We start from the raw sequence: 19,574 nt of genomic DNA, 5'->3' as shown, positions 1-19,574 counted from the left end.
CCTTAAACGCTCTCGTCAACAATGGGATTTGCTCTCCACACAGTAACACAGTATTCGTTATTGCACTCCACAGACGACAATGACAATTTACTTGGAATATTGAGAACAACAATGAACTGAACATTAACTAATGTTCACAAAGCACTATTTACAAATCAGAACTGTCAGTTCTCAGTTCACAGTTCTTCTAGCTCAGTCACTCGAGTTCACAGTATCTCGAACCACAGACCTTCAGAGACGATCCGCTGAACTTCGAACTCAGGTCCCCCAACTGCGGTCCACTGCACTCGAACTCCGGGCTTCAGGCTCCACAGTTACGGACACAACTCAAGTCGCGCTCTGGTCTCGAAGCTGGCTTCACTGCTACACAAGACTGGCTTGCTGTCCACTGACTCACTCTCTGACTGAATGACTGTATGACTCTCGCGTTCACTTGCGTCTTCTCTTTTATAACCAAACTATCGTTGCGAGAAAGTACGAGTTCTAGATAGTTCGCGATCTCGAATAGTCGATAGATGCCTAGAAGATCTCCACGGATGTCAGGATGGCATTCTCGAATAATCTCGCACGCTGCTGCTCCCCTCCTTCACCGCGCGTAGCCATGCCCCAGGAGGCAGATGCGCGCGCAACCCGCCCAAAACACGGCCGACTTTGCACTTCCTTCTGCTGGTCGTGAGTTCGAATCTCACGTCGCTGTCACAATATTTTTCTTCGAATATATATGTTTTTCTTATTTTTACTTAGTGATATTTATTATTAATTTTTAGCGACATTTCTGGGGATTTTTTTTAACAAACTTTGGAGAGATTTAGCCACTTTTTGCTGAAAAGTTAGCGAGATTAAAGGGTGATATGTTGGCAACAGTGGTTTGCGCTGAGGTTTTTTCGTGTTTCTCCCGTTTATATATTTTAGGAATCAATATCATTCCAGTCCAGCTTCATTCCATGATAATTTTATTGCATTCGCCGATAGCCGTCTCGTGATTCATTGTACATTGTACAGCTCATTAAGAGTAATGTATAAAATGCTACCCGCATAAGTGGCCTGTGCGGAGAGGAAGGAGAAGGGAGAGGCACTGTTATCTCACCAATTGTCGGAATACAGTGGGGGGATTCTAACAATGGTTTGCTTAAACATTTAACATAAAAAAATAGAGTAAGACAAAACTCCTCGGCTGAAGATGTCTAACTAAACTTTGTCATTTCTGTCTATGTTTTCGTCTAATTGCAGTAAGCAAGCAAGCTTAAAATTGATTATTTTATTTTCTATTTCAGTTTAAATTAAATTTATAATCTTGCTTATGTTCAGAGACAATTTTACTTTCCTAAAATCGTCACTTTTTTCCCTGAACTGAGTACCTATTTCATTAACATACTTTATATCTAAAGGAGTTAAAAACAATTCTCCTTCTGTAAAAGGCTTCATTCATTTTTTAAATTATCCAGGTGAGAGCACAGCTAACCAGAAACTGTTATCGTTTAAGAGATTGACACTTGTGTCGGTTTTGTTCGTATTTTCTTGTTATAAATTTCTGAAAGCAGTAGTTACGTACTTGCCCTAAAATAAAATAAAAATTCTGCAATAAAATTATGTCAATTTATGTAATACGCAGTAGAAATACTTTACAATTTACACACGTTTACTTTAATATAGTTACGTGAACCAAAACGTTTTACACATTTCTGAAAAATGAATGAATTTGGAATATGTCTAACATACATACAGTAATTCTATAACAGTCTTCGAAGGAACACAAGTAATGTCGTTCGTTGTAATAGTAAGGCACACTTAATAATGTTAGAATACGTTACTCATTAATTTATTACTATTATTAATTTATTTACTTCCTAACTTACTTCTTTATTTACTTATTTACTTCCTAACTTCTTTATTTACTTCCTAACTTCCTTCTTTATTTACTTATTTACTTCCTTAATTACTTCTTCATTTACTTCCTAACTTACTTCTTTATTTACTTATTTACTTCCTTAATTAATTCTTTATTTACTTCCTAACTTACTTCTTTATTTACTTATTTACTTCCTAACTTACTTCTTTATTTACTTATTTACTTCCTTAATTACTTCTTTATTTACTTCCTAACTTCCTTCTTTATTTACTTATTTACTTCCTTAATTACTTCTTTATTTACTTCCTAACTTACTTCTTTATTTACTCCTAACTTCCTTCTTTATTTACTTATTTACTTCCTTAATTACTTCTTTATTTACTTTCTAACTTCTTTTTTTACTTATTTACTTCCTTAATTACTTCTTTATTTACTTACTAACTTACTTCTTTATTTACTTATTTACTTCCTAAATTACTTCTTTATTTACTTCCTAACTTATTTATTTATTTACAACCTTATTTCCTGACTTCCTTACATCTTTATTCACTTACTCTTTTCCTAACTTAATTCTTTATTCACTTACTCTTTTCCTAACTTAATTCTTTATTCACTTCCTCACTTCCTAACTTACTTCTTTCTTCACTTTCACTTCCTAACTTACTTCTTTCTTCACTTTCACTTCCTAGCTTACTTCTTTCTTCACTTTCACTTCCTAGCTTACTTCTTTCTTAACTTTCACTTCCTAACTTACTTCTTTCTTCACTTTCACTTCCTAACTTACTTCTTTCTTCACTTTCACTTCCTAACTTACTTCTTTCTTCACTTTCACTTCCTAACTTACTTCTTTCTTCACTTTCACTTCCTAACTTACTTCTTTCTTCACTTTCACTTCCTAACTTACTTCTTTCTTCACTTTCACTTCCTAACTTACTTCTTTCTTCACTTTCACTTCCTAACTTACTTCTTTCTTCACTTCCACTTCCTAACTTACTTCTTTCTTCACTTCCACTTCCTAACTTACTTCTTTCTTCACTTCTACCTTCACTTTTCTTTCTTTCTTTCTTTCTGTTTTTCTTTCTTTCATTCATTTATTTATTTATTTTTTAATTAATTTATTTATTATTATTTATATGTATTTATTTACTTCTTTATTTGTTAATATATTTGTTTATGAATGTATTAATTAATTCACTGACCTCTTTATTATTTATTTATTTATATATATTTACTCTTATTTGTTCATTAATGTATTAGCTTATTTATTACATTATGTAGTATTCTGCCCAAGAACAGGTCTTTCACTGCAAACCCAGTATTCTCCAATCTTTCCACATATCTTAAAGTCGTCTATCATCTAATATCTCCTTCTGCCCCGAAGAATTTTATGTATGTAGGTATTTACTTATTAGTTATGTATTCATGTTTTTATGTATTAATTAATTAATTCATTCATTCATTCATTCCTTGGGGTTCAAATTATAGTGTTAGATTTAAATCGAGCTTCCACTAACCTCCAATTAAACCGTTATAATATCTTATCTTAAATTTGAATGATATTCACAGACTTCAGTATCATTTCTCACACTAACAACAGTTTTCCTATGTTTACCCGTGGACGTCTAATTCTCGCTATTTTAATTCGTATTATTTAAAGCAGCGGATCAGTTTCTCCCACAAACTGTTCGAATGGTAAGCGTTTTCCGATGAAACAGTTTACAGACGATATATCACAGAGAGTTATCCTTTTTTAATAGGTTGTTTTACGGCGCTTTATTAATTTCGTTGGTTATCTAGTTTCTGAGTGAAATGAAGGTGACAATACCAGCGAAATATGTCCAGTTACCCAGCATTTGCTCTTAATGTGTTGAATTAAAATCTCGGAAGAAACCTTAACCAGGTAACTTATACCAACCAGGATTTGAACCCGGACCAGCTCGATTCATAGTCAGAGGTGCCGTCGTTTACTTCACAGCGGTGAACAGTGCTATCCTGCTTACAACAATCTAAGTACCATGAAATTACAATTCCTGTGGGAGACGCAATATATTCAGACATTAAGATTGTGAATTGCAGTTTCTAATTACACACGCATACAAAAGGACTCAGGCAGCAATTAAGAGCACAAGTGCTCCCTAGGTGATCGTAACCATTCCAATCCCCTTCCTTACAACACAAAGGCGCCGTGCTTTCTCCTCACACTAGGTATTATTCAATAAGCATGCTTTCATTTACAACGGCTACTAAATGATTCAGGTAACAAAGCAATATTACATACTGTACCTATACACAAAAGCTGTAATGCAAGCTACAATAACTGTTCTACACTGTGTCTTGCTAGCAGACAGAATAGTCGTGTTTCCTAGATGTGCTATATTAACCATTTCAATCATACAGCAAATAAAATTCATCAATGTTATGTAGAGATCCGTTAAATTTCAGCCAATCAAAGCCAGTCAAATACGACAACGCAACATTATCGTTTACATTTTATCGAATAAAATTTATCTGTAGTAATGTCACGAGAGGTCTGAGATCTGCCGATAAATCCACGAGCGAAGCGAGTGGATTTATCTGGGAAATCTCAGACCTCGAGTGATATTTATTAGGACTATTTCGTGAATAAAATAAAAATTTAAATAATATATCCCTAAAATTCGATCGCAAAATGTTAATAATTGTATATTAACGAATACTTAACCTATTCAGACATTGTGAAGTTGAAATACTCGTAGATGAATATCGATTATTGCAATAAAGAAATTCGATGTTATTATTCGGTAATGCCAACTGCGAAAAGCGAAATACAGGTTTAACATTGTTAATTACATGTACTGCAATTTTCTCTTATTATAAAAAATACATTTTCATTATCTGCTGAAATCATAATTTAATTTAACAGTAACCGTGAGGACAGCTATATACCAATGCTTATGTATTCACAGTGAGACATGTTGCTACACAGTGAAGCCATCTCTGAATAGATAGGCCTAATTAAAACACGAATTTTTTTACGGCATACGAAAGGCAGTTTGATCAAAGACATTATTACTATGCAAGGTCTTTGAGTTTGATATGCGATGATGTTACATAAATTTGAACGTCTATTAATTGTTTAATTTCAATACAAATGTTATAGGCCACAATTTTATAGGTTACGTTAGGCCTACCTGTGGAAGCAGGACCAATGTCAGCTGTGCCTTGTTTCGACCGTTACTTACAATGAGTGCTACACGAAATCATTTTTTATAGCTCGACAAACGCATTCTCGCTGTAGTGTGTAACGGAACTAAAGCTGCATCTACACAGTTCAATATTCCAATCGCGTATGCGTGCAATCTGGGAAGAATAGAATCAAGTTTAAAAGGTACGTTCAATTAAGATGCATAAATATTTTGTGTCTATATGGTGCGCCATTTTGAACGTGGTCTTCACTGCGTAAATATATTAATTAATATTAAATATCAATCTTGCATTCATTGCTTTAAAGTTGAAAGAAAAGTTTAACCGTGTAGTTGCATCTTAATGTATTCATGGTCATCAATTTACGGGGAAACAGTTGGCGACAACGACTAAACAAAAGAACGACCATGCGATAAATTGATAGCGATAAATCTAGCAGCAGAAATTATCGCAAAGTCTGACTGTGATTGGTTGGAATTCAAAATTTCATTAGGCCTACACTTCATCGGTCTAAAATGGAATGACGCCATATAAACGAAATAGTCTACAGTAATTTCACTAGAGGTTTCGATTTATCTAGGCTGTATAAAATCAAAACTCCAGTGGGATTTAATTGCTTAGTTACACGATTAGAAGAAAGTGTGTAAAGATTAGAAAATAGTATATAAAGATTAGAAGAAATATAAATAATAAAATATTAATTGATTTACTAAAATACTAAACTGTCTTGAAAATGAATTGTTGCATATCTCATCATTACAAATATTCCACCAGATGACAGTAGTATGTTATTTTTTTGTTTTATTTATTTATTTATTTATTTATTTATTTGTTTGTTTGTTTGTTTGTTTGTTTATTTATGTCTATAACACGGCAAAGCCCCAATTACAATAGACAGTATAGATATTTGTTTAAAACATAGCAGATAACATGAAAAAAGAGATAAAAACAACGCAAATGCAGGATACAAGTGTAAATACAAATTAAAAATTAAAAAAAGAACAGACAAATAGATACTACCTACATAAAAGACACAGATATAAATGTAAATGAAAAATACAAAATAAAAATGAATGAGAAATAGATAAGTATAGAAATCATGGCCAAAAATGTAAAATGTAGCTATAATTGGCAAATTACTGAGTAACAATATAGCAATATTATTTAAAATCAACTACTTTCAGTATATTAATAAGAAAATGTTTATATTTCATGTAAGAAATGCTGAAATATAGATCCCATGTTTTACATATTTCAATGAAATTTTAACACTGGTGAATTTTTATGTGCTGAAGTGTTTGTTTTTTTTTATAACATAACAATTGACGATTTCTTAGATGTGATGTTCTAGCGTTAATCTGGATTTGTGATAATAATTCGCTATTTCGCTATTATATTATGGTCGGCTGTTTTCTTGTTATCAGTTGTGCCAACTATACAATCATCATTGAACCCTATGAACGATTACTACCTTGAATTTGTTGATTCTTACATTTTTCTGGTGTCTCAACTTGTAAAATTTTTTTATACTTTGTAGACCTACCAAATGATATTTTTTCTTACTTCTCAATTCTTTATATTTTCAATTTTTATTTTATTACTTGTTCTCCTCTTTACAAAAGTCCTCATATATGAATATATGTATACGTCATTGCACAAAATTATGAATTAATAATTGTATAAGAACTAAAATAACTACACATTGCAGGATTAAAGTATATGGTAATCAATTTTCCTCACCATTACTTCATAATTAACCCATTCATTAACTCACTTTGCCTATATGAGTGAAGTCGTTCTTCCGCTGCGGTAAGTCCAAGAATCATAATAAGTACAAGTAATAGATGGCACAATTATCTATCTACGTATAAGGGATATTCCAAATATCTAACAAGATCCCTTTATTTTACAAGTAGAAATTAAGTCTGTAAATGTTTTCGCAATAATATACTTTACTTATTTATACCATACTTCATAACACTAAGCTTTCCTTCACATCTCAGTATGAAATATTTCTCTTATGTTACAGTTCAACTTTGTGGGGAAGCTACTTGGACCCAAAGGAAACTCCCTGAAGAGGCTCCAAGAAGACACAATGACAAAGATGGCGATTCTTGGCAGAGGTTCCATGAGAGATAAACACAAGGTAAGTTATGTATCACGTCAAAGCTGTCTTTGTAGGCTTTCTGTTACTCTGTCTTAATGAAAGCGTATGCTCTCACATTCCTAATTGAAACGTTCTAGCACCACTGAGGTAAGTGAATATGGAGATAGTATGCATATATACAGGGTGATTCAACTAACCTGTTGGGTTTCATTTTCGGAAATTAAAGATAATTAAGCAACACTGCCTTTAGTATTGATATAATAAGATTGTAATGAAATTATTGCCATCGGCATGATTTATGTGAATAGGCCTAAATATAAAATCATTCTTCCTCGTTTCTTTCAATTTTTAACTAGACCTATGTTCGAGCATAGGTAAAGTAATGACGGAGTAGTGAACGTGATGTAATTGCAATTATATTTGTGGGACGAGCTACTGAGTTTGGTCAATTTTGCATATTTTCTTCGTTTTTTAAATATGATGCCAAAAATCTCAGGTTTCTTGAAGAATAATGTAGTGAAGATTTCATCGCGATATCTTTATTCTGTTAGAAATTTATTTTATCAAATGTGCTTACTATATTCAGGATACATATTATAAACTATATATTGGTTTCACCGCAAACCGCAGCTTTTACATTTTAGCGTAGTAAAAATATCTCCAGAATAGCTAAACGTATGATTAAATTTGCAACATTTCATGCAGAGACGTGTTAAAAATGTGTCCGAAAGTTCATTACTCTAGGTATAGATTGTTCTAAGTCCAACTTTTAGAAAAAGAAGATTTGCCTCTAATTGTGTTTCATGTCTGCATATGATAATAAGATATATATATTTTTTAGACTAATGACTTTGTGTCAAGTGTCCGGGCAATAAATAAATACACAAATAAATACATAAATACATAAATAAATACATAAATAAATAAATAAATCAATAAATAAATCAATAAATAAATAAAATAAATAAATTGAATAAATAAATTATAAAATAAATAAATAAATACATAAATACATAAATAAATAAATAAATAAATAAATAAATAAATAAATAAATAAATAAATAAATAAATAAATAAATATTTGTCAAGCCAACTTTCCAATCCCATTCTTGAGAAAAAAACTCCAACTGCGACCTTGTCCGCCACAAATGTCACTATGGATTTTTCAATGAATAAGCCTAATCCTAGGCCTGCCCGGGATTCAAATCCGGACCTGTTGAAGGTGTGACCACTCGGCCACCACAGGTCATGTTACCAATAATGTAGCGTAACTCTGAAACTAAGTATTTTCAGAATCATGTTAATAATAAATATTATCATAGTTGTCAAATATTGTTGTTAGAAATACGTCCCCAAAATATTGTATGACACTAATTCATATACACTCTGTATACCATTATTCCATAGTAGCGTCAATGATGATGACGACGATTCATGAAACTTGCGGAAATAATTATTGCAAATTCGAAATTTCCAGTCTTTTAGGTTTTGATTAAGGACAGAAGAGAACATTTCACTAATCGGCTGGGTGATTTCTGTTCCTGGATATAGTCAATAAATTTGAAAGCCCGCACTGCAATATTATCAACCCGTTTAATAGAGCTAATGGCCGGCTCGATTGATAATGATGATGAATGATATCAAGTGAGTGACTGCCGAATTTTCAAGCGATGTCTAGGCCAATTATTTTGCTACCAGACAAATTTGCGGTAGAAATTAACAAATTATACTAATAAGCTATAATGTAGTATGGTGTACACAGTGCCTAGTTTATCGCTTTCCGTGCCTATTAAATAGTGGTTGGAGGACCGAATCCCGCCTAGAGGGATGTACAATATTTACATCTGCCATTTCATCAGAGAAGTGTTATTAATATTCCGCTGTTCTCTGAGTTCCAGGGGCATTTTTCCTGATTGCCAATATGAGCAATTTATAAAGTATCGAACTAATTATGTGCGCTAAAGTACATGAGTAATATATCAACTCGACTTAATAATAACAAACTTTTAAATAATTAAAAGTTCAAATTAATAACAGATTAATTTACAATGATGAATAATTCTGTTAATTACTATCCCAATCCTAATTTATAAAATATTTGCAAAACAATATTAAACCGCGATTTCATGTCCCCACGTAGCTGACAAGCAAACATTCTCATGGGGCAGATAAAGTTTTTTTTTTCTTTCATCATGTCAATAATGTGAAAAGAAGTGCTTACACAAATTTTGGCCACTCGACCACAATTATTAGGGCTGTAAAAAATAAGTACACCAGGAGCCGTTAACAGAAAGAAAACACAATTTCATTTGAACAAATTGAAACAGACACAGCAATTGTTGAGGTATTTTTCAACATATTCCCCACCGGAATTGAGACATTTGTCATATCATGGTATTGACAGAGAGGTACAGACGGCTGTCAAATGCTGATTCCATCCCAGGCGGCTGACTTCCACGACACAAGGATACAAAAATTGATCTCACTGTATGATAAATGTCTCAATTCCAGTGGGGGATATGTTGATAAATAGCACAGCAATTGAGGACCGTTTTTGCAAAACTTGCTAACTGAAAAAAACTAAATGTTACAGGAGACACAAAAAACTGAATGGAGACAAGTAAGTTACAGATGTAACGATCACACTTTGACACACTACAATGAAGAGAAATAATTCAATTTTACTAAGATGCCTTTAATATCGTGTAGAGGCCTGCCTTATGTTAACAAATCCACGAAAATCTCAATTTAGCAAATTTTGCAGTTAGCAAGTTTTGCAAAAACGGTCCTCAATTGCTCTATCTGTTTCAGAAAATCTTTTCATGCAATTGTGCTTTTCTTATTTAAACGACCCCGGGGAAAATCACTTTCTGAACGGCCTCGTAATAGCGGTCGAGTGGCCAAAATTTGTATAAGCACTTCTTTTGGCATTATTAATATGGTGGAAGGAAAAAAATTAACTTTTTTATCTGCCCCCCTCAGAATGTTTGCTTGTAAGATTTGACATATTTAATTAATAAATATCCAGAAATAAAGCAGAAATGGACTATACTTTTATCACTTAAATAAAACACAATTCAACTCCTGAAGTATATTAGTTGCCAGAGAAACTTGTTAATGGACTGATTGGTAGAGAAATATTTATCTTTGCCACAATCCTCAGGAGGACCTTGGGTTTGGCTCAATCATCTGTCAAATTGAGTAAGGGTTATTTTCCAGTGTTAAAACGCGTTCACAACTTTCAGTGTTGGAATATCAGGCTCATTTCTCCATCATTAATTTGAACTTAATTCATCATTATTCAATAGCTTCAGGTCTACAAAGGAAAAAACTCTAATCGACTTGCACACAGATGGTATCTTTCTAAGAAGGTTGTAGAATCTTAGTGGAACAGAATACAATGGTTTAAAACGCAAATCTAGAAGGATTAATTTAAGAACACTTAAGATCAAATATATTTTAATGTACCGAAGTACATATGATATTTCCATGCAGATATTCTGCGTCATACGATGAAAGAGTAATGGAACGGAGAAAAATTCTTCTCTCCGGCGCCGGGATTTGAACCCGGGTTTTCAGTTTTACGTGCTGATGCTTTATCCACTAAGCCACGTCGGATTCCACCCCGGCGTCGGAAGAATCGTCTCAGCTTTAAGTTCCAACTCTTGGGTTCCCTCTAGTGGCCGCCCTCTGCACTACGTCATAGATATCTATGAATCTAGGACCGAAGTCCACACATATTCTGAGGTGCACTCGTTATGAGTGACTAGTTGGCCAGGATCCGACGGAATAAGCGCCGTCTTAAATCACGAAGTGATTTACGCATTATCATATATCCGGTGTGGCTTAGTGGATAAAGCGTCAGCACGTAGAGCTGAAAATCCCGGCGCCGGAGAGAATTTTTCTCCGTTCCATTACTCTTTCATCGACTTAAGATCAAGTTACTTACAAGAATACCATCCTACGCGCTACAACAATCAATCCCACAACAGGAGTGATAAGGACAATAGCATCGGTCTGAGGTGTAAGCCTTCTAACCTCGCATCCTTCGAAGAAAGAAAAAAGCAATGTCCGACATAATACGAGTATATATGTACCCATTTTGTACCAGAAGAAATTCCACTAGGTAAGATTCAATAATAAGTTGAAGAAAGTTCAGATATATGTATGACACATTCCAGGAAGAAGAATGAGAAGTTTTTCAAAGACTTACCACTATTGTTAATATACAATGTTGAGCATTTAGTACCCTTAACATTAAAAGCATAAGGATATTGTCGTATATTTGACCTTTCTGTATTGAACATTACAGGTAATTTCGTCCAATATAAAAGGTCCAGTCAAAAACGTTCAAGGAATTTAGCCCAAGTAGTAACTGTCCAAAAAGCATAAATGTCATAAATGTAATACATTCCAATATACGAAAAGGTCCGATATAAAAAGGCCAATACGTAAGAAAGTCCAATGTGCAATAATATAGATAAATACGGGTGTTAAAAAAGTATCCAATATTTTAGGAGGTGATAGTATGCATCAAAACAAGAAAACAATGTCTAATAAACATGGGTCCAACAACACATACTTTCAGAGATCTGAACACTTGTTCATAAGAGGTGCTCAATGTGACGTCCATTTATGGCAATGCATTTCTCTGCCCTACAATACGGCAGGCTACTAGATAATCATACCGTAGTTGACACCCCTGGCATGGAATAATGATACGTCGCAAGGAATACTGCAACAAAAGTCTGGTTGCGGATATGAGCGGGGTTCAGCAGATATGGTGTTGTGAATTTTCGTAATCAGCATGTGTAGACTGATGAAAATCCCCATGCAGTTGTATGTAGAAACAAGGCATCAGCACCGATTCTCAATCAACATATGGGCAGGCGTTCTTGGTGTTATCACAGAGATTAACTGGGGATCGTTATCAGAACTTTCTTATTAATGTATTAACAAAAAATTTCGAAGAGTACGTGATTCCTTACGCCAAAGAGCACAGAAATGCATTGCCATGAATGGACGTGATATGGAGCACCTCTCATGAACAAGTGTTCAGATCTCAGAAAGTATGTGTTGTAGCACCCATGTTTATTAGACATTATTTTCTTGTTTTGATGCATATTAGCATCTCATAAAATATTGGATACTTTTTTTAACACTCTGTATAATATGTCACTTTATTGAAAATCTCAAACAGCAACAAAGCCGAACAGAAACTATGGCCTTACAAGTATTTGCAGGTACACTAATATAAAACAACCCCTAAATGAAAGGTGCATAGAGAACCAAAAAAATCGCCGTTCTAGTAAACAACTGCCAGGAATGAAACACAGACGTTAGATCCTTTTTATAATGTCCACAATTTTAATGTCCATTTTATTATGGCCATTACATTAAAGTCCATTATACAATGTCCATAAATATATGTCCAATGAAGTATGTGTCTACTTTATTTTAGTCTAATTGCACAAATTTTATGTCCATATTTTTATGTCCACTACATGATCGTAAAATACATTATTTTCATCTACAAATTTACTTCAATTTCTTACTCAATCTCTTCTGCCTGTTGATCTTCATGCAGTTCACATGATAACTAATAGCTTTGAAGTAAGTTCTGATGTGTCCTTCTTCGTTGTAGTGGTTGTAATTCCGAACAATCTCTTCAACTCGACTGAAATTCTTTAGGTACGATCTTTTAATAGGGTGTCGCACATTCAAATGCCCGCCAAGCAATTGGATTATTATAATTTAATTATTCCTTTGGTTTTTCTTGATAAATTCCATGAATTTCCAGACCGACACGTGATGTGTTACGATGTGTTTCTGAAAGCGGTTATGCCAGTCCTCGACTACGTTAGTTGTTTGATGTTGTCCTGCCAGAACCTGATTGTAAGTGTTCCATATATCAGGTGCGAATCTAGGTGGCATTGCTGTTCTTGTTCCTCGAGCACTTGTTCCTCGGATGCAAGTTCTTTCCTTGTATAATGCTAAATCCATTACGTCAGGTTCAATATTATCTATAAGGCTATCAAAAATAACCTGAACAACTTCCAGTGGTACAAAACCAATTGACATGAAAGTGGACTTAAATAAATGCGGACATAAATAAAAGTGGACATAGGCCTAAATGAAAGTGGGCTTAAATAAAAGTTGACATAACAGTCATGGGCCCAAAAAAATGGACGCACATAAAATGTGGACATAAATGAAAGTGGACAAAAATATTAGAGGACATAAGTCATATGGACATGGTTTCAATGGACTTAACGTCTTGGAAGCGCCAGCAATATGAAGCTGAAAATGACTTACCTCGCTATTTGAGAGCAATTTCGTATCATTTAAAATTATACAGTAACTCAGATGAACTTGAAAATGTTGCCGATGACACATTATGTTACCTTGTGTATCCGAGATCCGCAATAATTTATGGTTTATGAGGTTTCTGTTATAAATATTGTACAGGGCTAGCACAAATGATTTAAGCGATTTCATTGTCATGCATTATGAAAAGTATGAAGCCTACAGTATTGAAACATGTAGGCCTACCAATGAATAGAGACACTCGCCAATTTTTGAAGCTACAACTGCTAGGTACAAGTGCTCGATGTGCCCCACTCGTGTCACGCGACAAACATCGACACGGTAGTCCAACTCCACACACGCCGGAGCATATCCCGGTCAACACTAGCCACAGCCGAACAGATCCGATTCTTCTGGTCATCAATATTAACTTGCAAGGGTGGTACATAAATTTGATCTTTAACAAACCCCCATAGAAAAAAAATCAAATGCGATCAAATCAGGCGACCGGGGAGGCCAGCGGATAAGACATTGATCTTTGTTAGAGGGCCGTTCAACCCAACGTTGAGGGAGATGCTGATTATTAAGGTAATGGCGCACTTCAAGATGGAAATGTGCTGGAGCCCCGTTTTGTTGAAATAAAAACCTTGGTTTATCTTCAAAGCATCAACCACTGCGTCAACATGTCCAAATAAGATAGGCCAGTACAACGTGTTTTCAGCAAAAAAGAAGGATCCCTACCTAGACGCCTAGCTGTCACACAGTGTACTGAGATATTTCCGCGAAACTTTAAACGAAACTTGGATAGTGTCTCTTTTCATTGGTATATGTTTCAATACTGTAGGCTTCATACTTTTCATAATACGTGACAATGACATCGCTTAAATCATTTGTACTAGCCTTGTACTATCAAATAAAGTTATATTACTCGTTACGTGAGTAATTGTGTTCTTACATTATACACTCAGGGACAAAAAAAAAAAACCGGACACTTTAATATTTGCTGGTATTTTGCAAAACATTATCTTCTCATACAATATTATGGTAGACATCTGTTGTTATGGAGACGTGTTGATTGTTTTTTGTTTTATAAACAAGCCATTACAATCAAATATTCCAATTTTGCTTTCGAGTCTCAGCTATAAGAATTTTATCTCAACCATTTTGTGCTTCATTATCGTTATCATTCGTTATTTCTTTATTTTTACATTTTCTGAGTTTAAGTGGGGTTGTAATATTTGTCTTAAAACAAGATGCGACCTGAAGATGTGGCTCGAGCTGTAGCCCTTTACGATGATGGACGCAGTGTACGTTACATTGCAAATGTTATGAATATGGCTAGAAGCACAACCCATGATGCCATAAAACGGTATAGAGAGACCCTAGAATATACCAGAAGACCAGGTGCGGGTCGTCCAAGAGCTACAAATCCAAATGAAGACAGGTATATTGTGTTGAGAGTTCTTAGGGAGCGCAACCTGCCAGCTACTAGTGTAGCCCAGCAATTTGTTAACATGCATGGACGCCCAATTTCGGCCAAAACAGTTAGAAGGAGGTTGAAAGCAAGTGGACTGATACCAAGTAGACCTGCAACTGGTCCCAGACTTCTCAGGATGCATCGAGTTGAACGACTGCGTTTTGCAAATTATCACAGGGATTGGAGAAATGGACAGTGGAGTTGTGTTCTGTTCACCGATGAGTCCTGTTTCAATCTGTGCTCACCTGATGGACGTGAAAGAGTTTGGAGAAGGAGGGGAGAACGATTTTCACAGTGTTGCATTTCTGAAAATTTGCCGTATGGAGGTGGTGGAGTGATGGTTTGGGCAGGAGAGTGTACGGATGCTCGTACAGAGTTGGTTTTTGTTGAAAATGGAAGACTAACAGCTGATAGGTATATAAATGAATGTTTGGCTGATCATGTTGTGCCATTTGGCCAATTTGTAGGCGATAATTTTGTTTTAATGCATGATAATGCACGGCCGCATATTGCCCATGCGGTCGGAGTTTATCTCCAACAAGTGGGAATCCATGTTCTTCCATGGCCAGCAAGGAGTCCAGACATGAATCCAATTGAACACGTGTGGGACTTGCTGGGACGGCGTGTTAAGAATAGACGACCGCGACCAGAATCGTTACAAGAGTTGAGGCGAGCACTTGGCGAAGAATGGGAACTTATTCCTCAAGAAGACATTGCTAACCAAATTGAGAGCATGCCAAGACGTATGGATGCAGTTATTCAAAACCAGAGGGGGTAATACCCGTTACTAAAAAGAGCTTTTAATGTTTAAGGCACCATAAAATGAAAAAACAGTTAGACCAAACGATGCCATAGTTATACACCCTTTGTAATTTTTTGTAAATTTTCTCATCAGAGATTTTTTTTTTCAAATGTTATCGTATAACGTGCTAAATGAAACATTTTGTTTAAATGGGTTTTGTTTCATTTTGAAATAATTGGAAACAAAATACAAGCAAATATAGAAGTGTCCGGTTTTTTTTGTCCCTGAGTGTATTTATATTGAACTCTTTCATACAATCACATGGACATTTTCGTTGATTGAACAATTTTACTATTGGTCTTAATTACAGTATGGACATTTTTACGTTGGACATTATATAACAAGTCTTTTCAGTATACTGGACATTTTCGTAATATACATTAACCCTTAAATTGGCAAAACATCATTTCTCACACTAGTTTATTAAACCGTGTCGGACTGTAAAGAAAACAACCATCGCAATGTCCATATTTTATATGTTCTACAATATTATACTTACTTACAAATGGCTTTTAAGGAACCCGAAGGTTCATTGCCGCCCTCACATAAGCCCGCCATCGGTTCCCTATCCTGTGCAAGATTAATCCAGTCTCTATCATCATATCCCACCTCCCTCAAATCCATTTTAATATTATCCTCCCATCTACGTCTCGGCCTCCCCAAAGGTCTTTTTCCCTCCGGTCTCCCAACTAACACTCTATATGCATTTCTTGATTCGCCCATACGTGCTACATGCCCTGCCCATCTCAAACGTCTGGATTTAATGTTCCTAATTATGTCAGGTGAAGAATACAATGCGTGCAGTTCTGCGTTGTGTAACTTTCTCCATTCTCCTGTAACTTCATCCCGCTTAGCCCCAAATATTTTCCTAAGCACCTTATTCTCAAACATCCTTAACCTATGTTCCTCTCTCAGAGTGAGAGTCCAAGTTTCACAACCATATAGAAGAACCGGTAATATAACTGTTTTATAAATTCTAACTTTCAGATTTTTTGACAGCAGACTAGATGATAAAAGCTTCTCAACCGAATAATAACAAGCATTTCCCATATTTATTCTGCATTTAATTTTCCCCCGAGTGTCATTTATATTTGTTACAGTTGCTCCAAGATATTTGAATTTTTCCACCCCTTCGAAGGATAAATCTTCAATTTTTATATTTCCATTTCGTACAATATTCTGGTCACGAGACATAATCATATACTTAGTCTTTTCGGGATTTACTTCCAAACCAATCGCTTTACTTGCTTCAAGTAAAATTTCCGTGTTTTCCCTAATCGTTTGTGGATTTTCTCCTAACATATTCACGTCATCCGCATAGACAAGAAGCTGATGTAACCCGTTCAATTCCAAACCCTTCCTGTTTTCCTGAACTTTCCTAATGGCATATTCTAAAGCGAAGTTAAAAAGTAAAGGGGATAGTGCATCTCCCTGCTTTAGCCCGCAGTGAATTGGAAAAGCATGAGATAGAAACTGACCTATACGGACTCTGCTGTATGTTTCACTGAGACACATTTTAATTAATCGAACTAGTTTCTTGGGAATACCAAATTCAATAAGAATATCATATAATACTTCCGTCTTAACCGAGTCATATGCCTTTTTGAAATCTATGAATAACTGATGTACTGTACCCTTATACTCCCATTTTTCTCCATTATCTGTCGAATACAAAAAATCTGCTCAATAGTCGATCTATATCAATATTATAGTACTGTGATATTTTAATTTTCCTACCAATTTTTTTATATTGTTCTATTAAAATTATAGCATACAGCCTATTAACCTGTTGTATTCTATAGAATACTTTGCGAATTTAAGGGTTAAAAGCATGGACATTTTTGTATGCTGGACTTTTCTGTATTGGACATTATCTCTGTTCACCGTGGTTCTTCTACCACACACCAATTTATCTCTTTGTCAATATACTGTACTAGATTGCCCCGCAGATTGCCTGACTGTTACAATCACTACCCCAAACCCCATAATATTGCGATACCGCTCCCCGCTCTCTTTGCAATGCAACGTCAAGTACAAATGCGAGTCACGTCTTCTGTATTTGAAACCTCGTTCTGTACAAAGCTAATTTCCTCTACCATCCTTTGCATTCATCTAACTACAACACATCTTTCCTACCCATTCTCCTCGAATTTACATTTTCAATACCATTTGAAAACCATATCTTGTGAAAATTGAGTAATGTTTTTCAATGCCTGATTAAGATAATTTTTAAATAAACACTATTAGAGTTTGTAAACTCAAAACAGGATCGTGCTTTGTTTAAGAAGTGTCAAAATAGCAATATCATCAAGATAAAACTACTGATTATATAGAGCTGGTGAGATTGGTGCCATCTGTATGGATGACACAGAATGTCTGCATGCCGTTAAGAGCAGCTACAAATGTTGTACGTGACTCTATTATTACAATATTCTCTGATAACTCGCATTGAGGGAGTAGGCACATCACTAGTTATAAAACTGTGTCAGATATTTCATGTTTTTAATATTAGGTGCGGTGTTAGGTGGCTATGTAAACATAGATAGGATAGTTTTTACACGATATTAGTTCTCAATATAGAGGGTTATTTTAATTTCTTGTTAGGATGATTTAAGAGTGCTCTGTTACTGCAAACAGTAAATCCGTACCTAATGCAATACTTACTTACTTACAAATGGCTTTTAAGGAACCCGAAAGATCATTGCCGCCCTCACATAAGCCCGCCAGCGGTCCCTATCCTGTGCAAGATTAATCCAGTCTCTATCATCATACCCCACCTCCCTCAAATCCATTTTAATATTATCCTCCCATCTACGTCTCGGCCTCCCTAAAGGTCTTTTTCCCTTCGGTCTCCCAACTAACACTCTATATGCATTTCTGAATTCGCCCATACGTGCTACATGCCCTGCCCATCTCAAACGTCTGAAATTTAAGTTCCTAATTATGTCAGGTGAAGAATACAATGCGTGCAGTTCTGTGTTGTGTAACTTTCTCCATTCTCCTGTAACTTCATCCCGCTTAGCCCCAAATATTTTCCTAAGCACCTTATTCTCAAACACCCTTAACCTATGTTGCTCTCTCAGAGTGAGAGTCCAAGTTTCACAACCATATAGAAGAACCGGTAATATAACTGTTTTATAAATTCTAACTTTCAGATTTTTGGACAGCAGACTGGATGATAAGATCTTCTCAAGCGAATAATAACACGCATTTCCCATATTTATTCTGCGTTTAATTTCCTCCCGAGTGACATTTATATTTGTTACTGTTGCTCCAAGATATTTGAATTTTTCCACCTCTTCGAAGGATAAATCTCCAATATATCAACGGAGATTTAAATCATTATGGAATCCGTTTTTAATTTGAGATCTGAAGCTAAAATTTAATTAATTTATAATGCTCTTAATTTTAGAACCAGATATAATGAAATGTTACAGATTTAGGGGAGAGGAAGGTATTTTTTTTAACTTTTTTCCTACTTGGTGTAAAATATTAATTTTTTATATGTAGAGTGCTCATGAGTATAGCAACTCTATCAAATATAAATATATTGAAAAAATTATTTGGAGGCCGAGATTTAAAAAAATATATACCCAATGCAGGATTTTATTAAAACCGATATATAAGCCATTTTTAAAGATAAATTCGAACAGTTCTTTTTTTATTTTACTTATAAAAACATGCTCTACAAACTGTCTAAAAAATTTTAATATTAGTCCCTACATTTGTAAAATAAATAATGAAAATTTAATGACACTTTTTATTCTTTTTTTTTTCAAACAGACAGACGTATTTTAAAAATGAAATCAATTATCAAAATTGAAGGTTTCAGAGCCATTTTGGGCCAAGC

At 34.7% G+C, this 19,574-nt stretch overlaps 1 protein-coding gene across 1 annotated transcript in view; it reads left to right on the top strand.

Moving 5' to 3' along the window:
* The window catches only part of LOC138697072 (KH domain-containing, RNA-binding, signal transduction-associated protein 2-like), a 619,870-nt gene that overhangs the window by 325,447 nt on the left and 274,849 nt on the right, over positions 1 to 19,574 (top strand). The window contains exon 3 of the mRNA XM_069822668.1: positions 7,062 to 7,178. Within this exon, the coding sequence (XP_069678769.1) occupies positions 7,062 to 7,178 (117 nt within the window). The remainder of the gene's footprint in view (positions 1 to 7,061; positions 7,179 to 19,574) is intronic.

The sequence above is a fragment of the Periplaneta americana genome, chromosome 3 (genome assembly GCF_040183065.1).
Source record: "Periplaneta americana isolate PAMFEO1 chromosome 3, P.americana_PAMFEO1_priV1, whole genome shotgun sequence".
Lineage (NCBI taxonomy): Eukaryota > Metazoa > Arthropoda > Insecta > Blattodea > Blattidae > Periplaneta > Periplaneta americana.
This window is presented reverse-complemented; position numbering and strand designations above follow the sequence as displayed.